Source organism: Chlamydotis macqueenii, chromosome 14, assembly GCF_036417535.1.
Source record: "Chlamydotis macqueenii isolate bChlMac1 chromosome 14, bChlMac1.mat, whole genome shotgun sequence".
Classification (NCBI taxonomy): Eukaryota; Metazoa; Chordata; class Aves; order Otidiformes; family Otididae; genus Chlamydotis; species Chlamydotis macqueenii.
In genome coordinates this window covers 14,577,780-14,599,389 of record NC_141569.1, presented here as the reverse complement: position 1 = coordinate 14,599,389, position 21,610 = coordinate 14,577,780, and the positions used below count along the sequence as shown (strand labels likewise).

Here is a 21,610-nt window from a genome sequence, read left to right as displayed (position 1 = left end):
TCTGTTTATCAGGATACCTGCAGCTGGCAGTGCCCTTCGTGGACCACAGGGGCTGAATTTCCACTCCACCTCATTTTCGGAGGCCAGAGAAGTCAGCTTCCCCAGGCCTCTGCCCCAGGCTGCCTCGGTCTGCTCAGCCCCGGTCCACAGCCTCCCCTGGAGACACCCTTCTGCCCCGGGATGCTTTTATCTGGCTCTTCCTCTCCGGTTAGGAGCCTCGGGTCCCAAATCCAGGCCACTGGCCGATCGGACCTCGCACCCCGGGTTGTCTCAGAGCAGCGGCAGTCGCGCTGGGACAGCGTCCCGGGCCAGCCACCCTGTCGCGGCGTGTGCCGCGGCCACGTTTACGCCGAGCGTCAATGCCTGTTTGTGCAGGGGGAGCTCAGCCCCAGAAAGGACCAGCCAGGGCTGCGTTTCATTTACAGGAGCTGTAAAACTGCCACCTGGCCAGCGGCTTACGGCTTTGGATGGTGCTGCTGTCAAAGACGTTTGGTGTGGGAGCCAGCTGGAGCCCAGCCAGTTTTATATTTAATCTTGCCTATAAATACAAATAAAGGGTCTGTATTTTGAGTGAGCGACAGGCGCACCACGGACATTATTAAACCTTCCAAAAATAAACCTCTGCCAGAGTGAAGGGAGCCAGATTTTTCCTGGAAAGTATCAGCGCGGAGCAGGGGGACGAGGGGGGAGGTGGTAACAGGGTGGCCCCTCTGCTGTACGGCCCCTCTCCAACAGCTGCTCTGCATCAGGAGCTCCTTCTTCCCTCTCACTGTTTATTTTAGCCTCCAAAAAATGCCTGAGCAGCTCCTCAGAGCACTTTAATGTCCACCCAGCGCTCCCTCAACCCTGAGGATTCAGCGCCGGAGCGCTGCAGGAGCGAGGCCTCCGCCTTCACAGCTGGAAAATTGAGCGGATGTTGCTGAAATAATCACCGCCCTGCCCACCGCCCAGGCCGCTCCTCCTCTCTGCCTCCCTCTTCGCCCCCATCGCCCACCGGCGGCTGCTGAACGGGGCCCAGGCCCAGGCCGGACCCCGCCATGAAGTCTTGCGTCGCCCCCCAACCCGCTCCGCGCACTCCATTTCCCAGAGGGCCCCGCGGCGGAAGCGGATGTGACGTGTCGGCGGCGCGGCACGCGGTGTCCCGGGGCTGCGCCGAGCGGGCGGCGCCATGGCGGCGGACGGCCGCGGGGGGCGGGAGCTGCTCGCCCTCATCCACCAGCACCTGCTCCGCGGCGGCTACGCCCGGGCGGCCCGCGAGCTTCAGGCGCAGATCGGGCAGGTAACGGGCAGCCGGGACCGGGCGGGGGCAGGGAGTGGAGGCCGCCGGGCCCCGGGGGTGTTGGGGCGGGGGGGGGGCGGGGAGGAAGGGTCGGCCCCGGAGCACGGGCCTCGGCCCCGGAGCACCCGCCGGGCCCGCTCCACCTTGCTCCCTCACCGCCCGCCGGGCCCGCGCTGGGGGTGCCGGACCCGCCGTGGGCCCGTGGAGCCACGCCGGCCCGCAGCGCCATGCCGGCCCACGCTGGACCCACGTGTTGGCCCAGTCTCGAGTGGGTGTCGTGTCCTACCCCCCCCCCACCCCCCCCGCCCAACCCCGGTTCCCGCGGGCTGGCCCGGCCCCGAGCCGGCCGGGGAGAAGGGCTAAGACCGGCAGCTCGCCGGATAAAGCAATCCCGTCCCCGGGGCAACTGCTTCCCGAGCACGTGTTGCTGCGGGGAGGAGGCAGCCCTGGGCGAGGTGAGGCGAGGCGAGGCGACGCGGGGGAGCTTTACCGGGGCCGTGTGTGCCGGGGGGGGACACGTTCCCGGTTTCCTGGGGATTCCTAGAGGGGCCTCTGCCTTCTCTGGTTCTCCTGTCTGGTGACTGCGTCCCGAAACGGGGCCGATGCCTGACTTGTGTTCCCTCTGCTTTCACAGAAACTGCTCCCTTCTCTTGTGACCTCTCTCGAGGACATCTTTACCCACTGGGAAAGGTAAGCTGAAGGAGGAAATGACTATCAAATAGCTTCCAGGCCGTGTTAACGGCCAGGCTGCACGGCATGTGTGATCATTATTTGCCGGAATTTCCCGCTGTCAGGGTGTTTCCGATGATAACTGTGCTCAGCAGGCTTTCCTCCTAGCCTCTGGTTTCAGGTGTTAAAGGTTTAAGATTTCCTGAGCTTGGAGATAAGTTGTTGTTCTAGTTTTGAGAAGCTGGTGCTGGTCTTGCCTGTTGAGGTTAATACTGAAGTGTTGCGGGGCTCAGAGTCATGCTTTACTGGCAAAAAATACTTTCCCCAGGTCTGTTTCACTTTCTTTTTAGAGCTAGGTGCTTTGCAGGAGTACGGACTCAAAACCAGAGAGTTTGAGCAGATGTTGAAATGCTGAGGCTCTTAGAGGAACTTAGAACTTTGGCATAAATCATATATCTTCTGACTCGGAGGAAGTCTCTTGGCTTCAGCCTGTCTTTTCAAGCCCTCACGCGTTCAGCCCGATGCCCTGCCGTGTGGTTGTTCCACGGGGTACCGCAGTCTGTGGCGCGGTTTGATGCTGGCGCGCAGCGCTGCAGAGCGGGGCCTGGTGGCAGCCAGGTTATCAGGTCGTGAGCGGAACTGGGCTTTTGTGCTGGCATTGAGGAACGCTGGAGCGAAGATGCTCCTCAGCGCGGCCGTGCCAGCAGCCTCAGGAAGAGGGTGTTTGCTTCGAAGGTGTCTTCTGCTGCAACACCTCCTGCCTTGGTGCTGCCTCAGTTCTTGCTCTTGTGTCTCTGTGGTTTTCTTGCTTGAGCAGGAGGAAGACTGGATCTTGGTGAGGATGTAGCGGTGTAGGAGCCGGCGTGCGGTTCCTCCCGCTAGCAATTTATTGCTCTCTTGGGTGCTGATGGTGACCTTTCTCTGTGCAAGTTAGCCCGGGTGCTACTGCAAACCCTTCCAGGCAGTACTGCTGGTAAAGCTTGGAGGGCAACAGGGCACTGGCATCGCTTTTAATTCCTTTTTAATACCCTGCCTGGCTGGAATGCTCTCACGTGGGTGAGGTGTGATTCTCACCTCTTGTCACTTCATAGGCTGCTGGCCTGAAAATGCTTTTCCTCTGGCTGTGCTGCGGCTCTGACCCCTCAAGCTGAGGCCTTCCTTGATGCTCTCCTTCAGAAACTCTTACCAAGTGAAGTTAACAGTTGAGATTTGCAATTATTTAAGAGTGCCCTCCCTGCAGGGCTGCATTTAGTCCCTGAGGATGCTCGGATGGGGCGGAAGGGTGCCTGGGTGCAGGGGGAAGCTGGACCAGCTCAGCCAGAGAAGCAGCTGGAGCTCTGCAGCCCTCAAATGCTCCGGGCTGCTGTAGGACCAGCTCCTGCGGGCGCTGCTGTTTTCCCCCCACGTATCCCTGAGCTATTGGAGAATCGTAGCTGCCTCTGTGGCTTGCCCTGTTATTTTATTAAAAGGATTATTTGAGTGGTTAACAGGGCTTTGGAATAGCAAATGTGCCTTCAGCCTAGCCTGCTTGCAAAACTGCTGTTACAGCCACGCTACTAAAATGTAGTATAATTGTAGTATAATAAATAAAATAACACAATCTTTACTGACCAAATTGCTAAACTAATCTTAGTTTTAAGTCAGATTAACAAATAAAATAAGCTAAACTGGCACAAAAGTGGGGAGTTTGCCTCTGATAACTGTGTGTCTCAGGGCTTAGAAGTATCGCATGTGTGAATCGCACAGACGTGTGCCTAGTCAATAGTATCTCTGTAGTAAAGTAAATGCATTGCCTGTGTTTTAGTTTCAGAAGTAAAGATAACTTTAGCCACATCATCTGTTGTGATACAAGTAGGATTCAGAGTCTGGAGACGTTTTCTCCAGCATGATGTTTTGACACAATTGAGCAGCTTAAGTGTTTAATGCCCATCTATGGGCTCTTCCTCACCTTCTTTCAACACATCTTCTGTAGGTTCAGCCACTTCCTTTCTTAAATCTTGCTGCAGCCTGACTTTTATCTCCTTTTGGCCTGTGTGCCAAAGTTCAGGTGGCTCTTGCAGCCTTTAGATTCACTTCTCCTGGCCTTGTGCAATACCAAGACCTGCTCGGGGATCCCTGCCCTGAGCCTGGGACTACATTTATTGACTGTCCAGCTGTAGCTACCTCCTGGAGGCAGAATTTGTTCAGCAGCATGCCTTTGCTCTGTGATAAGCAGCAGCCTGGCCGTGTATGTTTTTACTTCTCTGCTAAAGTAAGGACGATTCTGCCTAGGACACAGAAAGTGTCTCTGTTCAGTATCTCCTCTGCATATTGCAGGGATATGTTCTCAGGAGTTGCCTGAGGAGAACTGGAGATGTCCGTTGCAAGTCAGAGAAGTATTTCTCCCATCCCCTTAGAAGCTATAGAGGAATGACTTGGCTTGAGCCTGACCTGAGAGTGTTTGGATTGTCAAGTATTCATATTTGTTCTTTTTAAAGATTTTCCCCCCCATTTTGACACAAATTCTGTTCCCTCAGAACTCCCTCGAATTCCAGGAGAAGAAAGGTGAGTGATGAGGAGCCAGCCATCCCAGAAAAGATCAGAGTTCCTGATCCTGTGAGCAGCTCCGAGAGCTCAGAGAAAGAAGAGGATGAAAAAGAGAAGGCAAAAGCTGCAAACGGTAGGAGTCTCACATCTACTTCGTCAATGCCAGGGAGGATTGGAGGGTTGTGTAGGAGCAGCCCAACTTTTTTGGCTAGACAGAATGCTTGTAAAGTGATGGCTATTCTCTTGTGCTCTTAGAAAAGTAGAACAACTAATTTAGCACCCTCTTCTCATGTGGCGTTTCTGAGGAACACAGATGTCTGCTGAAGCTAGAAAAAACCTGTTATGATTCATTGGGAAGGGATGGGTGTTCTCACTTGGATGAAGCCTTGAGAACTTAACGCTGCCCACTGTGGAGCACCTTCTAGTTGGTCCCAGATGTCTGTTGGGCCAGCAAGGGCAGGCCTGTTTCATGGATGAAGGAAGGATTTATTAGTTTGTCTGGAAGACCAGTGCCTTCTGAGGTGGGGATAGATCCATGCTGCAGCTGGTGTGGGAGGCATTGGCTTGCCTAATCTAATAAACACCCATGTGTCTGATACATTTTGGCTCAGTCTCATCTGCTGTAGGCCAGCCCTTGGGAAGATGCAGATCTTGGCAGGTTCCTTGTCTTGGTGATGGGAAGAAGGATGGGGTGGAGGAGCAAAGCGCTTGTCTGTCGCAAGGGTAGCGGCAGAGGTGTTCAGACAGGTGTGAAGGTGGGGCCTTCCTGCGGAGCAGAGGCCATCTTCATGCGAGCGGCTCACATGATTTCTCTGTGGCGCTCTCCTGTGCAGCAGCCAGCCTTTCCCTGGCCACGAACTCAGGAGTGAATGTAGAAAGCAGTGAAGATGACGACTCCTCATCAGAAGAGGAGACACCAGCTGGAAAAGGTGCAGTCACGGTAAGGCGGTACTTCTCTTGGCTTTGAAGGCTGATAGTGCTCTGAGGCCAGGACTGTCTCAGACTCCTTGGCATGTATAGGAGTGTGAGCTGGGATAGAGTTAATATTTAAATGACCCTCTTATGCTGGCCTAAGCCTTCTCTTGGATATCTGTCCCCCAAGTGCTTCCCTAAAGAGCTCTGACTCGCCCAGCTGCCAGATTGCTGTTTGAGGTATGTTGTGTCCAGTTTATCCCCTCGCCTGTCTATAGCCTTCTCATTTCTTTTTATTTCCTGTAGGTGACACCAGCTGTGGTGAGTAGCAAAGCGACCAACTCCTTGCATTCTCCTAACAAAGCCGCTGCCCCAGCAGGCAAAGCAGCAGTGACTGCTGCGAACAGGACTGTGGTCTCAAATAAGCAGCAGCCCAATACGCCAGCTGCATCTGCCGCTCCGGCCAAGCCTGGGCAGAAACTGCCCGGTCCTGGGAAGCCTGAACATGCTGCAACAGCTGTGGCCAAAATAGGTCAAAGCAAAGCACCAGTAACGACCAAAGCACCAGAAAGCTCCAGCAGCAGCTCCTCATCAGAGAGTGAAGAGGAAAAAGAGACTCCGACTGTGAAGGCCCCAGCACCCAAAGTGGGTAAGGAGCCTGTGGGGTGGGGTGAATGCACATGTGCTCCAGCTTTGCTGCAGATGCGGTCTGAGCTCTGCCTTCAGCGTGTTCTTTTCAGCTCTCTTGCTGGAAAGCTCAGAGCGATGCTTGTTCCTTGGGGAGGCTGTGAGAATACTGCAAAGCAGCCAGCTCCGAAGCTCTGTGGGATGAATCCAGCGTGCTTGCTCCCATTTCAAGCAGCAGATTCTGTGCTAAGATGTCTGTCTGGCAGCACCCAGCACTACGAGATTGGAAATGACAGCATAGCATATCTGGAGGAGATGCAGTACTAACACTGTAGATGCTTTCGGCTTTTTGGAGAGACACTGGAGCATCTTCTCTTTGTTCCCAATTGCAAAGTGATTGCTTTTGCGTTTTGAAGTCTTTAGGGAAATCTCTTACTGCTTTGAAGTGTGTATGTTTTTGGGCAGGGAGTGAGGAATAGATCGTAGAAGCTCTGAAAATTATCCTTCCCTTGGCTCTGTTCCCAGTGAGGTCCAGCCAGGCTGGGTGCCCCGGCAGGGAGCTATATGTGGCTGGGCAGCTCCCTGTAGGGTCAGAGGGTGGCCAGGAAGGATTTCCCATCTCTGCTTGCGCTCAGCAGCGGTGTTTGTGGGCCGGTGTTTGTCTGGAAAAGCTGTTCTCAGTGGGCCACCGATGCTTTCAGCAGTGCTAGGCCCTCTTCCCTGCAGATCCCCTTAGCCCTCTCTGGGGCTTGTTTTGTTTTCCTGACTTCAAAAGCCACATTAGCATCGTGCTTTGGGAGCTCAGAGCAGGCAACAGCTGTGACATCTCCTTGCTTGTGTTTCAGAGCTGAAGCAGGCAGCTGGGGCCGCTGAGAGCAGCAGTGAGGAATCAAGTGATGAGACATCCGAGGAGGAGCTTGCAGCTCCAGCGGTCCAGGTAACCTCTCCAACCCAGGCTCCTTATCTCTAGGAAGTCGCTTCCCTTCCCCTGAAGGAGAGAGGAGATGCTGCAATGCTGTATTCTGACAACACCCCCTTCCCTGAGCGTTTGAGATCTCCAAACCCAGGGCCAGAGAAACACGCTGTGTGGCTGAGAGCCCCGCTAACTCCTGCCAGCATCAGCTGTTCCATCCCAGTTTCTCCCAGTGCCTGAAGCAAAGGGAGCTCCTTTGATCTCTAAGAGGTGATTGGTGTACAGCTCCATGGACATGAGAAATGCACAAGGAATGGAGGCTGTTCAGGCAGTCTGTGAAGGAAGCAGTTTGCTTCAGATACTCCACAGCCTGTGGGTCTGAACAAGCCTATCCTGGTCAGAGTTAGCAAGGCGGCTGCCTTTAAAATGGATTCCGTGCAGCTGCAGCTCTCAACTGGTTTTTTGTGAGATGTTACCTGATGGTCTTGTTCCCTTTTGTTCCCCCTGTTCCCAGGCAAAACCAGCTGTGAAAACAGTGCAGGTTAATGCAGTGCCTGCGAAAAGTACACCTGCTACTTCACTGTCCCTTAAGAAGAATGCAGTGAAGCAAACAGCAGCGGCACCAAACCAGGCCAAACCCACGTCCACAACGGTTCCTGGGGCTGCAAAGCCCGATGACACGTCAGAGAGCAGCGACTCTTCAGACAGCGAAGATGAGGAACCGCCATCAGTAACCCAAGTGCGTCTGTCCAAGACTCTCTCTCCTTGCACACCTCTCTAGTGCTAGGAATTGCAGTGAAAAGAAAATTTTGTAAATGCCTGTAGTGTATAGGAAAGTTATGTTGGGGGTGGGAGGAGAGAGGCATGGGATGTTTAAAGGCACGTCAGTGTCTTTGCTCTGAGCTTTAATCAAACCATTGTGCCTTTCTTAAATTAAAAAAAAAAATTCTTCAGTACTTTTAAATAGAAAAAAAAAAAAAGCAATTGTTTTCCCACCCAAAGAGGCAAATTGTTGTGGCTGAATTTGCCTCTCAGCTATAAGTTGCTATAAATGGTGTCTTAATTTGTCAAACTGTAGGGCAGCTTAGCTTCCCTGCTGTGGAGAGTGCAAAGTGCTGCAGTGTACCTCACTGGAGGGGACTGGTAGTATCAGCAGGCTGAAGAAGAATGTCTGGTCTTGCTTTCTCATCTTGGGAGACTGTCCCAGCACAGCTAGATGAAAGGATGCCTTGTGTCCTGCCAGTTGCTGATCTTTGTGCGGCATTTACCTTTCCCAGGGGGCTCTGAAATCTCTTCCATTGGTTAGTCTGAGAACATGGGTTAGGTTGCTCTGGGATTTGCCTTTTTTTCATTCTGTTCTTGTCTTGTCCAGACAAAGCCACCTCCAAAATCCTCCCAGGCCATCCAGTCCCCAGTGAAACCTACACCAGCAGCATCACTCTCTGGCAAAGCAGCTCCAGCAAAAACACTTCCACTGTCCCAAGGGAAACCAGCACCAAAACCGGCAGCGCCAAAGCAGGCCAAACCCACACTGGGAAGGACTGCTGCTCCTGCGAAGCCTGCTGAAAGTACGAAGCCAGCGGAGAGCTCTGACTCCTCAGGGAGTGAGGAAGAGGATCTCCCTGTGCCTGTCAGCCAGAAGGTAGGTGATCCCGCATTCAGCTTGGTGCCAAGGGATGGGATATGCAAGACAATTGTTTAGCCCTTAAATGCTACTGCTGATGATCTTGAAACACCAGTAACATGTTGTATCTCAGTCCCTCAGAGAAGATGATCTTTCTTCCTACCTGAAATCAAGTATAGCCTAACTCTTCTCACCAGCCATACCAGAGAAGGGTGGGAGCTAAGCTATTTAGAATATTTCAGTGGAAGGGACCTACAGTGATCATCTAGTCCGACTCCCTAACCAGTTCAGGGCTGACCAGAATTCAAATCATGTTATTAAGGGCATTGTCCAGATGCCTCTTAAACACTGACGGGCTTGCGGCATTGACCATCTCTCTAGGAAGCCTGTTCTGGTGTTGATTCCAACTGATTCGCTTCACTGGTGCCTTGTCCTTCTGGAGCGGGCCTTGTGTGCAGGGTTGCAGATGGCATGGTCTTGGCTCTCCTGTGACGCTTTGTTTAGACATCTCTTGTGAGAAGGACCGTGGACTCGCGCTGGGCTTGGACTCAGGTGGCTGTAGGGAGGTAAATCCGTTCCTGAGAGCATCCTTAGGCCCATTCTATGGAGACCTTCTGCATTGACTCTGAGCTGCAAGGATCTTTGCAAAGTGCCCTGAAAGCAGCGTTTTGGAGATGGCAGCTATTATCTGCTAGGGAGGAAGGGAAGCCGGGGGCAGAGCCGCACGTGTCCTTGCAAGGAGGCTCTTTGTCAACACGTCCTTTTGCTAGTGACAGGCAGGAGCCGGAGAGGCTCTGCATTTTTGTCTTTATAGCCTTGGTCTGCTAAGGTGGGTGGAGGGGGACGCATCTCCAACAGTTGGCTCTGTGCTGCTCCCTTCCTGCATGATTATTTGTGAAGATTTAGTTCTGGGTGGCAGGAGCAGCTATTCTGATAGCTGTGCCATGGGGTCTCACTGTAAAACTACTGAGACGCGTCCATTCTAGCAGGGTTGTAGGTAAAGGACATGCTGGGCTAAGTTTCTTTCCTCCCAGTGTTGATTTGAAGCTGGCACCAGCATGTAGCCATCTTGCCAAGGCTATTTAACCACTTCCACATCTCCCCTCTTGCAAACTGGTGATTACCCCTCAACAGCCACAGTCAGCAAGGAAGAACTTGTCATCGAGGAAGCTCTATTTTTGCCAAACAGGCTGTTCCTTCCCATGTTAGTAGCCTACAGGCAGAGACCACGAGTGAAGCCTGAAGATAAACCATTAGGCTTAGCTGCGTCCACAGTCCTGTCCTCCCAGTCAAACTCTTCTTAGCTCATCCTCACCATCTGCTACTTGGGCATATGCTAACCACTGACTTACTGTATCCTGCAACTTCCTCTGGCTTCTGTGCAAGATCCAAACAGATACAGAGCGTTGGAAGCTGCTTCATCTTTCCTTGTGGGGGTGGATTAGCACAATTAAAATGAACATCATGCCTAAATTGAACTGCTTAATTGGTATGTTTACCCCTGAAGACTCAAGAATATTTAGTCAAAGAAGTTGACAAGGTGTTTGCATATTTTGGGGGGGAAGGATGGTGGCGGGGGACAGTCTGCATTGACCTTAAAGATGCCGTGAGCTGCGTTTCTTTTGGAACTGCTAATTCTTCTCTGCTTCTGCTTTTCTGGATGTTTTGGGCCAAAGATGGTGCGCGAGCCCTCTATGGACAGACTTTGGCTTCTTCTTACCAGGACTGGGCATGAAATGCACATGCACGCATGTGGGAACCTGTGTCTTCCTTCAGCATCCCCGGAAAACCTGTGCAGGCTGCACTGGTAGAATTTGTACCTGCAAGTTTTTATCTGGGACCACAGGTGCTGTAGGGAGAGGCCAGATCTCCCAAGCGGTGGAGGGTCTTGGTCTTTTCTCCCTCCCTGAATCCTGTTCTGGCTCCACTGCAGGCAGCAGTCCTCCCTTTGCTGAGGTATTGGTCTCAGTCCTGATACACCGGTAGTGCTTCCATGGTGCACAAGCAGCAATGGAGTGTGATTGTTACAGCGTGCTCAGCGCACGTGGCTCGGCGTTGTTTCCCCCTCCTGTCATGCAGGGCTGCGTGATGCAAATAGGCCCAGCAGAGTGGCAGATGGGTTGTGCGGGAGCTGAGTCATCACACTTGTACTGAGCCACAGGCAGCTCCTGGTTTGGGGGCTGGAGAAGGAGCAGGAAAAATTGTTTCCTTTTGAATTATTTTCCTCCTCTGAGTTACTTCGGTACCTGTGATTCAAAGTTGTCAGAAGCTCTCTGCCTGTGTTACCCTGCTCCCTGGGTGTAAGTCAGCCACACTGCTGGCCTGATCCCGCTGGAGGCCACACCGTAGGACGTGGTGCTGTCAGCTGTCTGGCAGTGACCAAGATGAGGTGGATGGAGGGACCTTCACCTCCTCCTAGGAAGATCTGAGAAGTCCCGAGGCTTATGGTGTTTTCTCTGTGGATGCTGTTGTGTTCTGTCTGTGTCAGGATGCCTCTGTATAGCAGCTCTTGCCCAATCTCTTGCTAAGTTAGAAAACGAAGCAGCGCTTGTGCCGTGCATCCGAGCAGGAGGAGAAGCTGCTCCTGTTTCTATGAAGGTCTTAGAAGTGAGCAAGTTAGGTCTGATCTTGGTAGGCTCTTCTTTTGCATCGCAGTGCTTGGGATGAGAGGGAAAGAAGCTAGCGCATTCAAGTAGAGCGTGTGAATTCTTGTGTCTGCTTTGAGTGGTTCTCTCTCTTCAGCACGGCAAATCTGGCCTCTCTCCTGGAGATAGTGACTCACTGCTATCACAACAAAACAGACAAGTGAGGTTTGCAGTCCCCTCTCCTCCCCCACCCCGAAGTGCTTGTGGAGGTTTCTGTTTCTCTAAGCAGAGTCAAAATGTGCTTGGCTTGTTCAGAGAGCTGTTCTGTAATGGGATAAACATGCAGATGCTGTTGTCTGTTTAGTGTTTGGCTTGGAGATGATAAACACTGCCCCAGTGGCAGCCCTCTGTGGGGCTGTGCCAGGAAGCATGGTAAGATCCATCCTCCCAGGAGGCTGCTGGGTTGGTGCTCTTGACTGCTGGCCAGGAGCAGCCCCCAGGTGAGCTGGCGCTGCTCAAGTCCTCCGCTGCGGGCTGAGAGGGTATTCCTGCCTTAGCAGCGTGGTAGGGGCTGGGAAAGGGGGGTAGCAGGGGCTGTGCAGCCGGGCAGGAGTCTCTCTCACCTTGCGGGGGGCCTGCAGACAGAGCGCTGAAGCAGGCTGTCGTCACATGTGAGTTGGACGGGGTCTGCCTGCCCTGGCGAGCATGATGTGCTCTTTGGCAGAGCAGCCCGGAGATGAGCGATGAGTGGAGTAAACTGAGTGGGCGCGGAGCACTGCGAGCCTGGAGAATATCTGTGAGCGCTGAAGTTGCCAAATCTCTCAGCAAGCGCTTCCTCTGCCGCCACTAGCCTTCAGCAGCAGCGCAGGAGGAATGTCTGCAGCCGCCTTCTCCAAGCTGGGAGAGGGGCCAGGAAGAGATCATCTCACCTGGCAGTTGTGTATCTGGTGCTGCTGTAACTGTGACTTCCTAGCACTGACACACTGCTTGCTGGGGGCAGTGGCCTGTGGCCTGTCCAGGGACGTCAGAGCGTTGATGGGTGCTGTAGAAAGGCACAGCCCAAGTGAGTTACAGGGTTTTTCTGTTTCTAGATTCTTAAACCTGCTGAGAGATCAGTTTCCAAGGTGCTCGATGGCATCTTGGGTCCTAGTCTGTCTCTGCCTGCCCTCTGTGTTACCAAATGCTTGTTTCTGCCTTGTGTCTACGCCGAGGTCTCCAGCAGCACCGAGGATGTAGCAGCTTTTGATACTGTCTCTGAATCTTGCAATTGTTTTGACACCAGGCTTCCCAGCTTCTAAGTGATTCCTCAAGCTGGGAGGAGGTTGTGCTTAAATAAGAGGCTTCCTTGGAACAGGGATCTCGGGGTTGCGGTGCTTCTCCTGCCCTCAGGCTCCTGTCCAGCTGGTATCACAGCCTCAGTAAGGAATTGCTGTTATGAGTGCTATTATCCCTGCGTGCGTGTGCGGTAAAACACGCTTGGGCTTCCTGTCAAAAGCTTGTTGCTAAATGCAGTGATGTCTCTTCAGCAGCTCAGTCCAGGCAGTAACTGAAGCCCCTTCCAGTCTTGACGTGCCAAGGATACAGTGAGTGTTAGTTACAGCTGTGATAGGGTAAAACAAAACCCAGCCTGAACTGAAACTGCACTTAAACTCCTAAACAACACCTGTACTAATGCCACATTTCTGGGCCTGTGTTTCTGTTTCGTTAAGAGGTTAACAGAACAGCCTGGGCCTGTTCCCAACCTGAGCCAGACTGCTAAAGCTGGATCGTCTGAAAAAGCAGCGGGAAGCACCTTGAAAAGCCAGGCCTCAGAAAGTGGGAGCAGTGATTCCTCTGACAGTGAAGAGGAGTCCCCCGCAGCACAGACGCAGCTTCCACAAGCTGGTAAGTCTCGAAGTGGCCAAGATCCCTCACCTGCATCCTCACGGGTTTCCTTCTCTCCCCTGCAGGTAGAACAGCCCAGCCTGTTGTGATAGCTCCTACTCTGGAGAGCAACTCTTTCTTACACTTTTCCTGCAGTGAAAACCAGTGCTGTGGCCCAGCCAACAAATGTGAAGAAGGCACCGGCTCCAGCACCAGTGCCAGCCCCTCCACCTGTGGACAGCAGTGATGATTCCAGCGAGGAGTCAGATTCAGAGGAGGAGATAGTCCCCTCTTCGCAGGTAGGGAGCTGCTGATGGTGGCTGGGTGTGGATGCTGTTAGCCCTACACCCTCGGGAGGTCTCAGGACTTGTGATGTGGTAGTTGGGTGGGTGATGAGCAGTGCGGAGAGGAGCCCTCCAGTTGGCTGGATGGGTTTTACTTGGCAGTGTCCCTGGGTCTCCCTGACCCCACCTCCGAGTGCACGTCTCGGCTGCAGCAAGCTTGCAGTATGTGAGAGCAGTGGAGGGTGTGAATGTTTTGACAGGAACGTGAGTAGACACATGAGCCCAGACCTTCTCTGGGACTCTGTACCCTTTGCCCTACTCCAGGGAATCAGACTGGAAAAGCAGCCAACTTCTTGCAGGCTTCTTCCATGAACTGGGTAGCTCCAAGGCAACCGCCCCCTGTTTCCTTCCAAACCCCTGGGTGCAGGGTGCGGCTGGAGCTCTCTGGACTGCCCCTCCACAAGCCCTGGGAGGCTGGATCTGCCCTGAAGAGTAGCACAGCGGTCCTGCTGCCTTTCAGCTGGAGGAGCCGGACCCCTGTCTTGGAGCAGGGAGGTGTCCCCCATATCTGTGCAGAGACACTGCTGAGTGTCATGGAGCCAATCCCAGCTCTGTCACCTGAGTCTCTTCATGTTTCCATACCAGTCCCACAGGGCTGTGGCTGAGCTGCGTTGGTGTGAAGCTGACTTGGGTGCCTCTGCACCTCTGCTGCAGTTTAAGCCTGAGAAAGAAATGATGTGAAGAAGCCTTGACTGAGGAATGTGGCTGCCATTCCTTTGTGGTGGTGGCTTGGCTGATGCTCTGAGCCCAGGGGCTTAGTGGCCAAGTGCGCTGCTTCTCCCGCACATACAAGTCCCCTGTTTGGCCAGCACCCTTGCTGGGAGAGAGGGGGCTTACGTGCACTCAAGGAAACCTTCCCCATGTTGGCCTGATGCTGTGACCAGTGGAATGGTTGTCTCCTCCCAGCTGGTGGGCAGGCAGCCAGCCTGAACAGTCCTTGATTAAAGCGTGTTTATAGTACCGAGATTGTATAAAATAACGCAGTTGCTGTAACTTGAGCTTTGTGCAAGACGGCTGAGAGCTCACGTCGGATTGGCAGCTCTCTGCATGGTGGAGCGTTGCCTTCTTTTCTGAAGGCCAGATGTTGTGTGAGGGAAATGTCAGCCCACAAAGGCCCAGCTTGTCAGAAATCTGGAGAAGGGGGGCTGCTCACGTAGCCTCGTTTGTAACACAAACCAGGAGGCTGAGCACTCCTTCATCGCTCCTGCTCCCTCCTCTGCTGGCATTTGTGTCTTGGACCTGATGTCAGTGTCTGATTTCTGTGCTGCTGGCTCTTCTATTTTTAATCCCTCTTACGTTTAGTTTGATGGAAGGTTTCAAATGTGAGGCAACAAAATTGCTCCTTGTTAATTTGCTCTCTAATCTGTGGCTTGCTTGTGGACCTGTAGGCAAATTTGCCCTGTGGTTGGTGTCTTTGCTTTATCTCTGTTGCCAATTAACTCTCAATGTGTGATTTTTTTTTTTTGAGACTGTAGGAGACACCCTGCAGTCCAAGTGCCTGCTTTGCCAAGTAGCGTTCGCAACTGCAGTCTTGCTGGTGCTGCAGTGGGTAGGGATCTCACAGCCTGCAAGCACATCACATTTTGCCTCCCTGCCCTTGGGATGGGTGCCTTTGGGACACTGAGGTAATGCTTCAGGCACTCCCAGGGTGCTGGCCATCGCTTCTGCTCCTGGCTCTGCTCAGAGGCTCGTAGGAGACAGAGCTGGCCTGTAAAGGGACAAAAAAGGGCCTTGGTACTGTGCTAAAAATGATGGAAGGGCTCAGGAATTAGTGGCAGATTGCTGTATACTTCTGTTTCTTTTCCCTCCACGTTGTGCTCTGTCCTGATTTTCTTTCTTACCTATTTTAGAGTCTGTTCCAGCAGAACGTCAAAGCAACCAAGGTTTCCAGCGCGGTGGCTGCCAAGGCTAATGCCACGCTGCCTTCGGGGAAGGGGGTAAAAGCGCCTGCCGTCCCTCCGGTTAGCAGAGTGTCCGAGAGCTCGAGTAGCGATTCCTCAGAGCGGGATGTGCTGGTAGGAGAGGTAATGATGGAGGAGACTAAAGTGGGGAGCTTCCCTGGGGAGAGTGGGCAGGTGGGTGTGCTGGAGTCTGAGGTTGGTGCAGTGTCCCCAGCTGAGGGAGTGTGTTTGTGGAGGAGGGGAGAGGGGGGCCTCCTCTGTTTTAACCACTGTTATCACACTGTGATGTGAGGCAGATGAGCAGAGGGCAGCCCTGGTACCTTTGCTGTTCCTCCCTCTCAGCTGGCTGGCAGGTTTCTTTGTGATAGCAGTGTGCTGTACAGTCAGGAGTTGTCTTCTTGGCCGCCGCTGCCTGCTTCATGTGGGGAGATGGGAGTCTGTGCCCCACATGAGAGGTTCATGAGTTCAGCCTTGGCATGATCTGGAGCAGTACAGCTGGAGAAGGGCTGAGGTGGTCCAAACCCACCTACTCTGGGCTGCTTCTTATAGTTCATGGGCATGAGCAGTGACTCCAGATATGTTTTGTCTTCCTCTCCCTAGGCCCCTCCTCCTCCTCCTTGCGTAAACCAAACGGTTCCTTTGGGAAAGGCTCCTCCAGCCAACACTACCGCCCCGCAGGCTGCTTCGCTCCTGGGAAGTCCCACCGCGAAGTCAAGGAATCCAGGCCTGCAGCCAGCGCAGGACGCACGGCTGAGCCAGGCTGCGCCGCCCACCCGGGCAGAGGAGACCTCGGACAGTAGCAGTTCCTCAGACAGCGATGAGGAGGAGCCGCCAAAGCAGCCCCCCAAACCTGGTCAGTTCTCCCAAGAAGATGCAGTCAGTGCTGCTGGCCAGGCCAGGGTGGGGACAGCGTTTTGTTATCCCGTGAGAGGTGTGTCACCTTCACGTAGAGGTTGGAGAGGGGTTCCTCCTCTCCAGCTTGGCAGAGCACTCCCCTTTCTTGGGAGGCAGAAGGCCCTTTGGTGGCAGTAACTGTGCTGGGTAGGTGAGCTCCGCCCCAGCTGGCAGTGGTGGGTTTAATGGGATGAACTCTCCTCCTCCAGCAGGCTCGCTGCAGAAACCAGGAGGGACCCAGCCAGCCCACAGCTCTTCCTCGGAGTCCAGTGAGGAGGAGGAGGAGGGAGCATCACAGGTACGGTACCTGAGCAGGCTGGGCAGTCTTGCAACTGGCTCATAAATAGGATGGAGATAATTGAATCCTCAGCCATAGTGAACGGGGTGCTGAGTGGATTTGCCAGCACAGAAGAGGGGGCTCCCCAGTGCAGTGCTGTGAGCAGGGCTTTCTGGTGGGGCCAGAGAGGCTTTTGAACCTGGAATGCTTCCCCAGGCAGCCAGGCCTTGGGTCCAGGGCTCATGGTGTCTTCTGCAGGCAAAGGGACAGGAGGTAGTGCCTTGCAAGGGTTAAACCAGGAGTGCACAGCACTAATAGCAGCAGGATTTTTTCCCCCACTTTTATTTGTAACTGAAGCTGTGTCCAAACCATTAATTTCCCTTTGTAAGTAACGTGCAGGGCGTGCAGCACATCTGCAGTGCATTAGCTGTGCGTGGCTGCGTGCTGATGGCCAGGAGCCTCCCCCAAGCCCGCTTTACTGGGTGAGAACAAAGAGGAGACCCTCTCACCGACAGCTCTTGCTGCTGTAAACTCTGCCAGCATCTGTCCCTGCTGGCCCCCTCTCCTGGCAGCCTTGGCCTCTCTGCAGGGCTGCCTGAGCAGAGCGGGATCTCTGCGGGTGGCCAGAGGTGGGTCATTCACTTGGAGTACAGGGCAATAGCAGCAGAGGCACGTCTGTGGTGTGGGTGGCTGCCGTGCTGTGACTCCTCAGTGTGTCTGTGCTGTTTCAGTCTCTCCTCACAGGCTATTTGGGCCTCTCCAGGACCCTAGCAACACCCCAGACACCAAAGACGGTTCCCCCCAAGCCTCTAGGCAAAGCAGGGCAAGGAAAAGCGGCTGTGGCTGCTGCAAACTCCCTCACCAAGGCCTCTGTGAAAGCAGCCCCAGCTGACAGCTCCAGCAGTGACAGCAGCGACTCTGATACAGACATCGACCAGGTGGCTGCAAACCACAAAGCAGGTGGGTCTCCTTTGGTAGGGTCAGGAACCTGCTTGGCCCAGGAGCAAAGCTGTTCTGACACTGGAGGGTGACACTGGGACGAGGCCTTGTTCCCAGCATGTCTCCACGGCAGAGCCCAGTAGTGTGTAGTGCTGCTGCCGTCTGCTGGCTTCTCCTGGCCATGACACTGCCCTCTTCTTGAATGCCCCTCCTGGCTGGCTTGCGAGGCTCTGTGCCTTTAACTTTTCCAAATTCTTCTTTAACTGTAATAATTAATGCAATTAATGAGAGTAGGTAGGGCTCTTCCTAAAACCTATGCCCACTGCATTGGTGTGCTGCAGTAGTGCTGGTTCCTAGGGAATGTTTAAACACTGGCTGAAGAACATCTGTTCTACAGTGCTGGTATTCGTGCCTCCCCTTGGTCTTTCTGGGCTCTGTAGCGTGCCTGGAGGGCAGAGGAAGGAAAGCAAGTGGGGAGATCTGTGGAGAAAAAAGTGTCCTGCCATTTCCCTGTTGCCCTGGTTAGTTGGCAGATTGTAAAACTCTGAGCTGGAAGCTGTTTCTGCTCTGTGACCCTAGCACCTTCAGATGAGCTCTGGTCTGGCTGTGAGCTCTGGTCTACTCTGGAGGCTCAAATCAGTTTCTGGGCCTCTGGAACATGTTAAGTTGTGCAAAGGGCTCTTGAGGAGGTCAGAACCATATATAGGTTCAAGAAGGCCCATGTGCTGGAGGATAGGCCGTTGGTGATGGTTAAATGTGGTAGTGTGGATACCCCCTCCACCTCGGAAAACCCCCTGGCTTACTGGGGGTGGTGCTCTGGGGAAGGACCGCTCTACCTGTGCTCACCCATCTTGTGCTACAGATCAGCGTAGTCCCTGTTCTCCGTGCATGTGGCCAAAGCTGTTGTGGCTGTTGTCACCCACTTCCCTTGTCAGATACTTGGTCTCAGACTGAGGCTCTGCTGTAGTTGGCGTGGCCAGCAGGCTTTGTGTTTGAGGGAGAACCAGATGCTCCTCTTCAAACTCATGCGTGTTTCCATCCTCCAGTAACTCTGTGGTCTATGTAACGAATGCTCCCTTGAGTTGTTTTCTCTGTTGTCATTGTTTCTGCAGAAAACACCCTTCCAGGGCAGGAAGCCACAAGAGACTCCAACAAAGAGAAGGTAGCAGAAAAACTGGAGCCAGATCATGCCAGCCCCAAACCTTCCCCAGTCAAGAAAGCCCTGGCTGTGAAAGAGAATGATGTTGGGGCAAAAGAGGCACAGGAGTCAAGCTCGGGGAGCGAAACTGAGGTGACTGCTGCTGCCAAAGCTCCTACAGTGCAAACACTGGAAGGGGTGGAAGAGAAGGAGAAGAAGAAGAAGAAAAAGGAGAAAAAAGAAAAGAAGGAAAAGAAGAAATCTTCCTCCACAGCAGACAAGGCTGTGAAAACGTCTAAGAGCAAGGACAAAGAGAATAAGAAGCAGAAAACATCTCAGAAGCGGAAACTGCCAGGAGAGGATGGGGCTGTTGGGCAGCCCAAGGAGAAGAAGCGGAAAGGGCAAGCTAATGAAGAAGTACCCAAAAAGAAAAAGAAGAAAGCAGCTGGTGAACCGGAGAAGTTGCCAGGCAGCAAGGAAAAGAAAAAAATGGCTAAAAGTAAGCATCCCTCATAGAAGGTCCCCAGCATGCTGTGGGCATGGCAGAGGAAGCCCAGCATTCACATGCGCAGGGCTTTGTGTTAGTCAGAGCTTCCTGAACGTGACCCCTTGCTGCCAGCCTCTTTAAAAAGAGATCAGCCTTGAAATCTGTGCTGTCATCTGCTGTGTCAGCCGCTGCTTTTCCCCGTGGGGCAACAGTGCCCCTTCCTGACCCTGCCTGAGCAGTGTCTGGGCTGCAGCGTGGTGAGCAGCTCATTCAAGAGATTTGGCTCAGGACTGTTACTGCTGCTTTCAAACCTCTGGAGAAAGAGGAGGGTGGTAATTCTGCCCACACATGTGCATGGATGATGGGATCAAACCATTCTGCCTCCAGAGGTACTGGAGAAACAGCACTGGGGATAGCTGCCTTGCAGCAGGGCTCTGCCCTCAGCCAGTTACTGCTCTGGAAAGCTTGCTCAGGTTTGGTTGCGATCAAAAACTTCAACTGGAGATGCTCCTTCCGCTCTGTACTCCATCTCAGAGGCTCCAATATCCGAGTCCCTCTCTTAGTTGTATTTTCTTTCCCTCTCCCAGAAAAAAAGACTGGAAAAGAAAAGAAGAGCAGCAAAAAGGTGTCTTCAGAAGGGGAGCCGATAGCAGATGGCTCTGCTGACGTCCATAAGAAGAAGAAGAAGGTATGTGCAAGACCCTGGGGTGGGGTGCCATAGGGAGAGCTGTCTGAACCGTGGCTGTGATGCTCATCCCTGCAGCGTGCCAGGCTGGAGAGGAGCAGAGCCTTGCTGGCAATACAGAGGAGGCCGCAGTTGATTGGGGCTGACCTTGAGACACCCTAACCTTTGGTTGATTGGGATTGGAGTGGCTTGAAGAAGGGCTTGTTCCTGTACCACTCCTCCAGGAGAGATCCATTTCCCTGGAAGGGTCAAACCCAGGGGCCCTTTTGGTGGCAGACACCTGCCCCAAGGAGTAAGTGATTTTCTTCAGCAGTCTGTTCATCTAGATGTTTTGAGCAGAAACTGGAGGTCCTGAGGGCTTGGTAGGCTACTGCATCCCATCCCAAGGGCTAGGAAGGGGGTCAGAGGGAGACTATAGGGTGTTTCTTGTAATGGATATGTCCCTGAAGAGATGGTAGCCAAGAAGCCTCTGTGGCTTTGCTGGGTCCTTCATGTTTGTGGTGCAGATGATACTAATTTATTTTTCACCCTTTTCTTTTTAGAAGAAGAAAACAGCTGAGCCTGAAGGATTGTGAGAAGGTACATGGCCTGTGGGGACTATCAGTTGGTACCTCTGAACGGCGGTAACCTTGGCGAAATTCATTACTCTTGGGCCAATCTTGGGAAGACAATGTCCCCTCTAAATGCTCACTGAGTCAGCCTGGCCTTAGATTAGAGGGCCAGGGAGTGGAGCTGTGTAAGGAAAGTCATGCAGCAGCGTGCTGGCTTCTCTGGATGTGTTTGACCTCAACTCTTTAGCTGCCGAGAACTGGATGTCCAGCCTGGACGTTGCTGTCCTCTGTCATCAGCAGAGATAAGTGGCCTCTGGCAGTGCCTGTCTGTCCCTGCTGACCACAGGGAGCTTGGAAAAGTGAGGTGGATTAGATGGTGATGTTGTAGCCACCTGGAAGTGCACCAGAGGACTCTGCCCCTGCTCTGCTCAGCTTTAAGGCTGTTCTCCTCCTCCCCATCCCTAACTCTTAACTCCTCTCCCCAAAGGTACCACATCCCTGTGATTAAGAATTTATGGGTGAAGATCAAACAGAAGAGAGGAAAAGGAAGCTCGTCAGGAGAATTCCAACTCTTTTTTTTTTTTTTTTTAATAATAATTTATAACTTCTTTTAACTGTGACTTTTAGAGCAGAGCAGTGTAACTTTCTGCCTCCTCCTGCCCTGCTGGGGCCCAGAGACCTGTTTATTGCCTCTCTTGACGGCTTGCCTGTTGCACAAGAACTGAACTGCAAGAGGCAGTTTGACCAGAGAAGAGCCAGCTTGCATAAACTGCTTTTCTCCTAGTTGACACCCAGCCATGTCTTTCTCTTTCTCATCACAGAGCTATATTTTTAAGAGAAACTTTGACTTTTTTTTTTCCCTTCCCCTTCTGTGATTTGTGGTGTCAGTCCTTTTGCTACTATGGAAGAAAGCTCTTGGGTTTACTTTTTATTCTAACACTGACAGCGGTGATTATTGTGTCCCTGGAGTTGCACTGAACAGCTGTGTCCAGCAGCTGTTCTCGGCCAAGGCGGTGTAATTTTTTGTGGGGTTTTTTTATGGAATACAAAATAAAAAAAAAAAACAGTGAGATTTTGCTTCAGCTGCTTTCAAGGGAGGTGAAAAGCCCTGTGGTTCGGGGACCAAACCCAGGCCAGGGAAGCAGGGCTGGCGCTGGGGCTGAGCCTCCTGTCTCTGAGACAGAGTTCTCCTGTCTCTGGAGAACGTTGCAGGTGGGAGGGCAGAGCTCAGCTTCCACCCAGGTTCATAGGCACCGCTTCACCCTCTGGGGAAAAATTAATTGCTTTCTGCCTGCTCCCCAAGGAAGAGCAGATGCTGTTGTTCCTCTGCTTCAAGCTGGATGTTCTTCTAGCATGGGTTTGTGTTTTTTTCAGGACTAAAATGCTGCGTAGGGGC

The 21,610-nt window shown here is 53.1% G+C and overlaps 1 protein-coding gene across 1 annotated transcript; it reads left to right on the top strand.

Moving 5' to 3' along the window:
- The first annotated feature begins 1,166 nt into the window (after nt 1–1,166).
- On the top strand, nt 1,167–21,537 carry TCOF1 (treacle ribosome biogenesis factor 1). The gene is made up of 18 exons (XM_086758705.1): nt 1,167–1,279; nt 1,914–1,969; nt 4,465–4,607; nt 5,308–5,414; nt 5,693–6,035; nt 6,859–6,950; nt 7,441–7,665; nt 8,299–8,568; nt 12,845–13,019; nt 13,155–13,297; nt 15,193–15,367; nt 15,848–16,096; nt 16,347–16,435; nt 17,146–17,374; nt 18,466–18,990; nt 19,566–19,666; nt 20,206–20,242; nt 20,702–21,537. The coding sequence occupies exons 1-17, from the start codon at nt 1,169–1,171 to the stop codon at nt 20,236–20,238; spliced, it is 3,066 nt and encodes a 1,021-aa protein (XP_086614831.1). The 5' UTR covers nt 1,167–1,168; the 3' UTR covers nt 20,239–20,242; nt 20,702–21,537.
- Nucleotides 21,538–21,610: the final 73 nt, after the last annotated feature.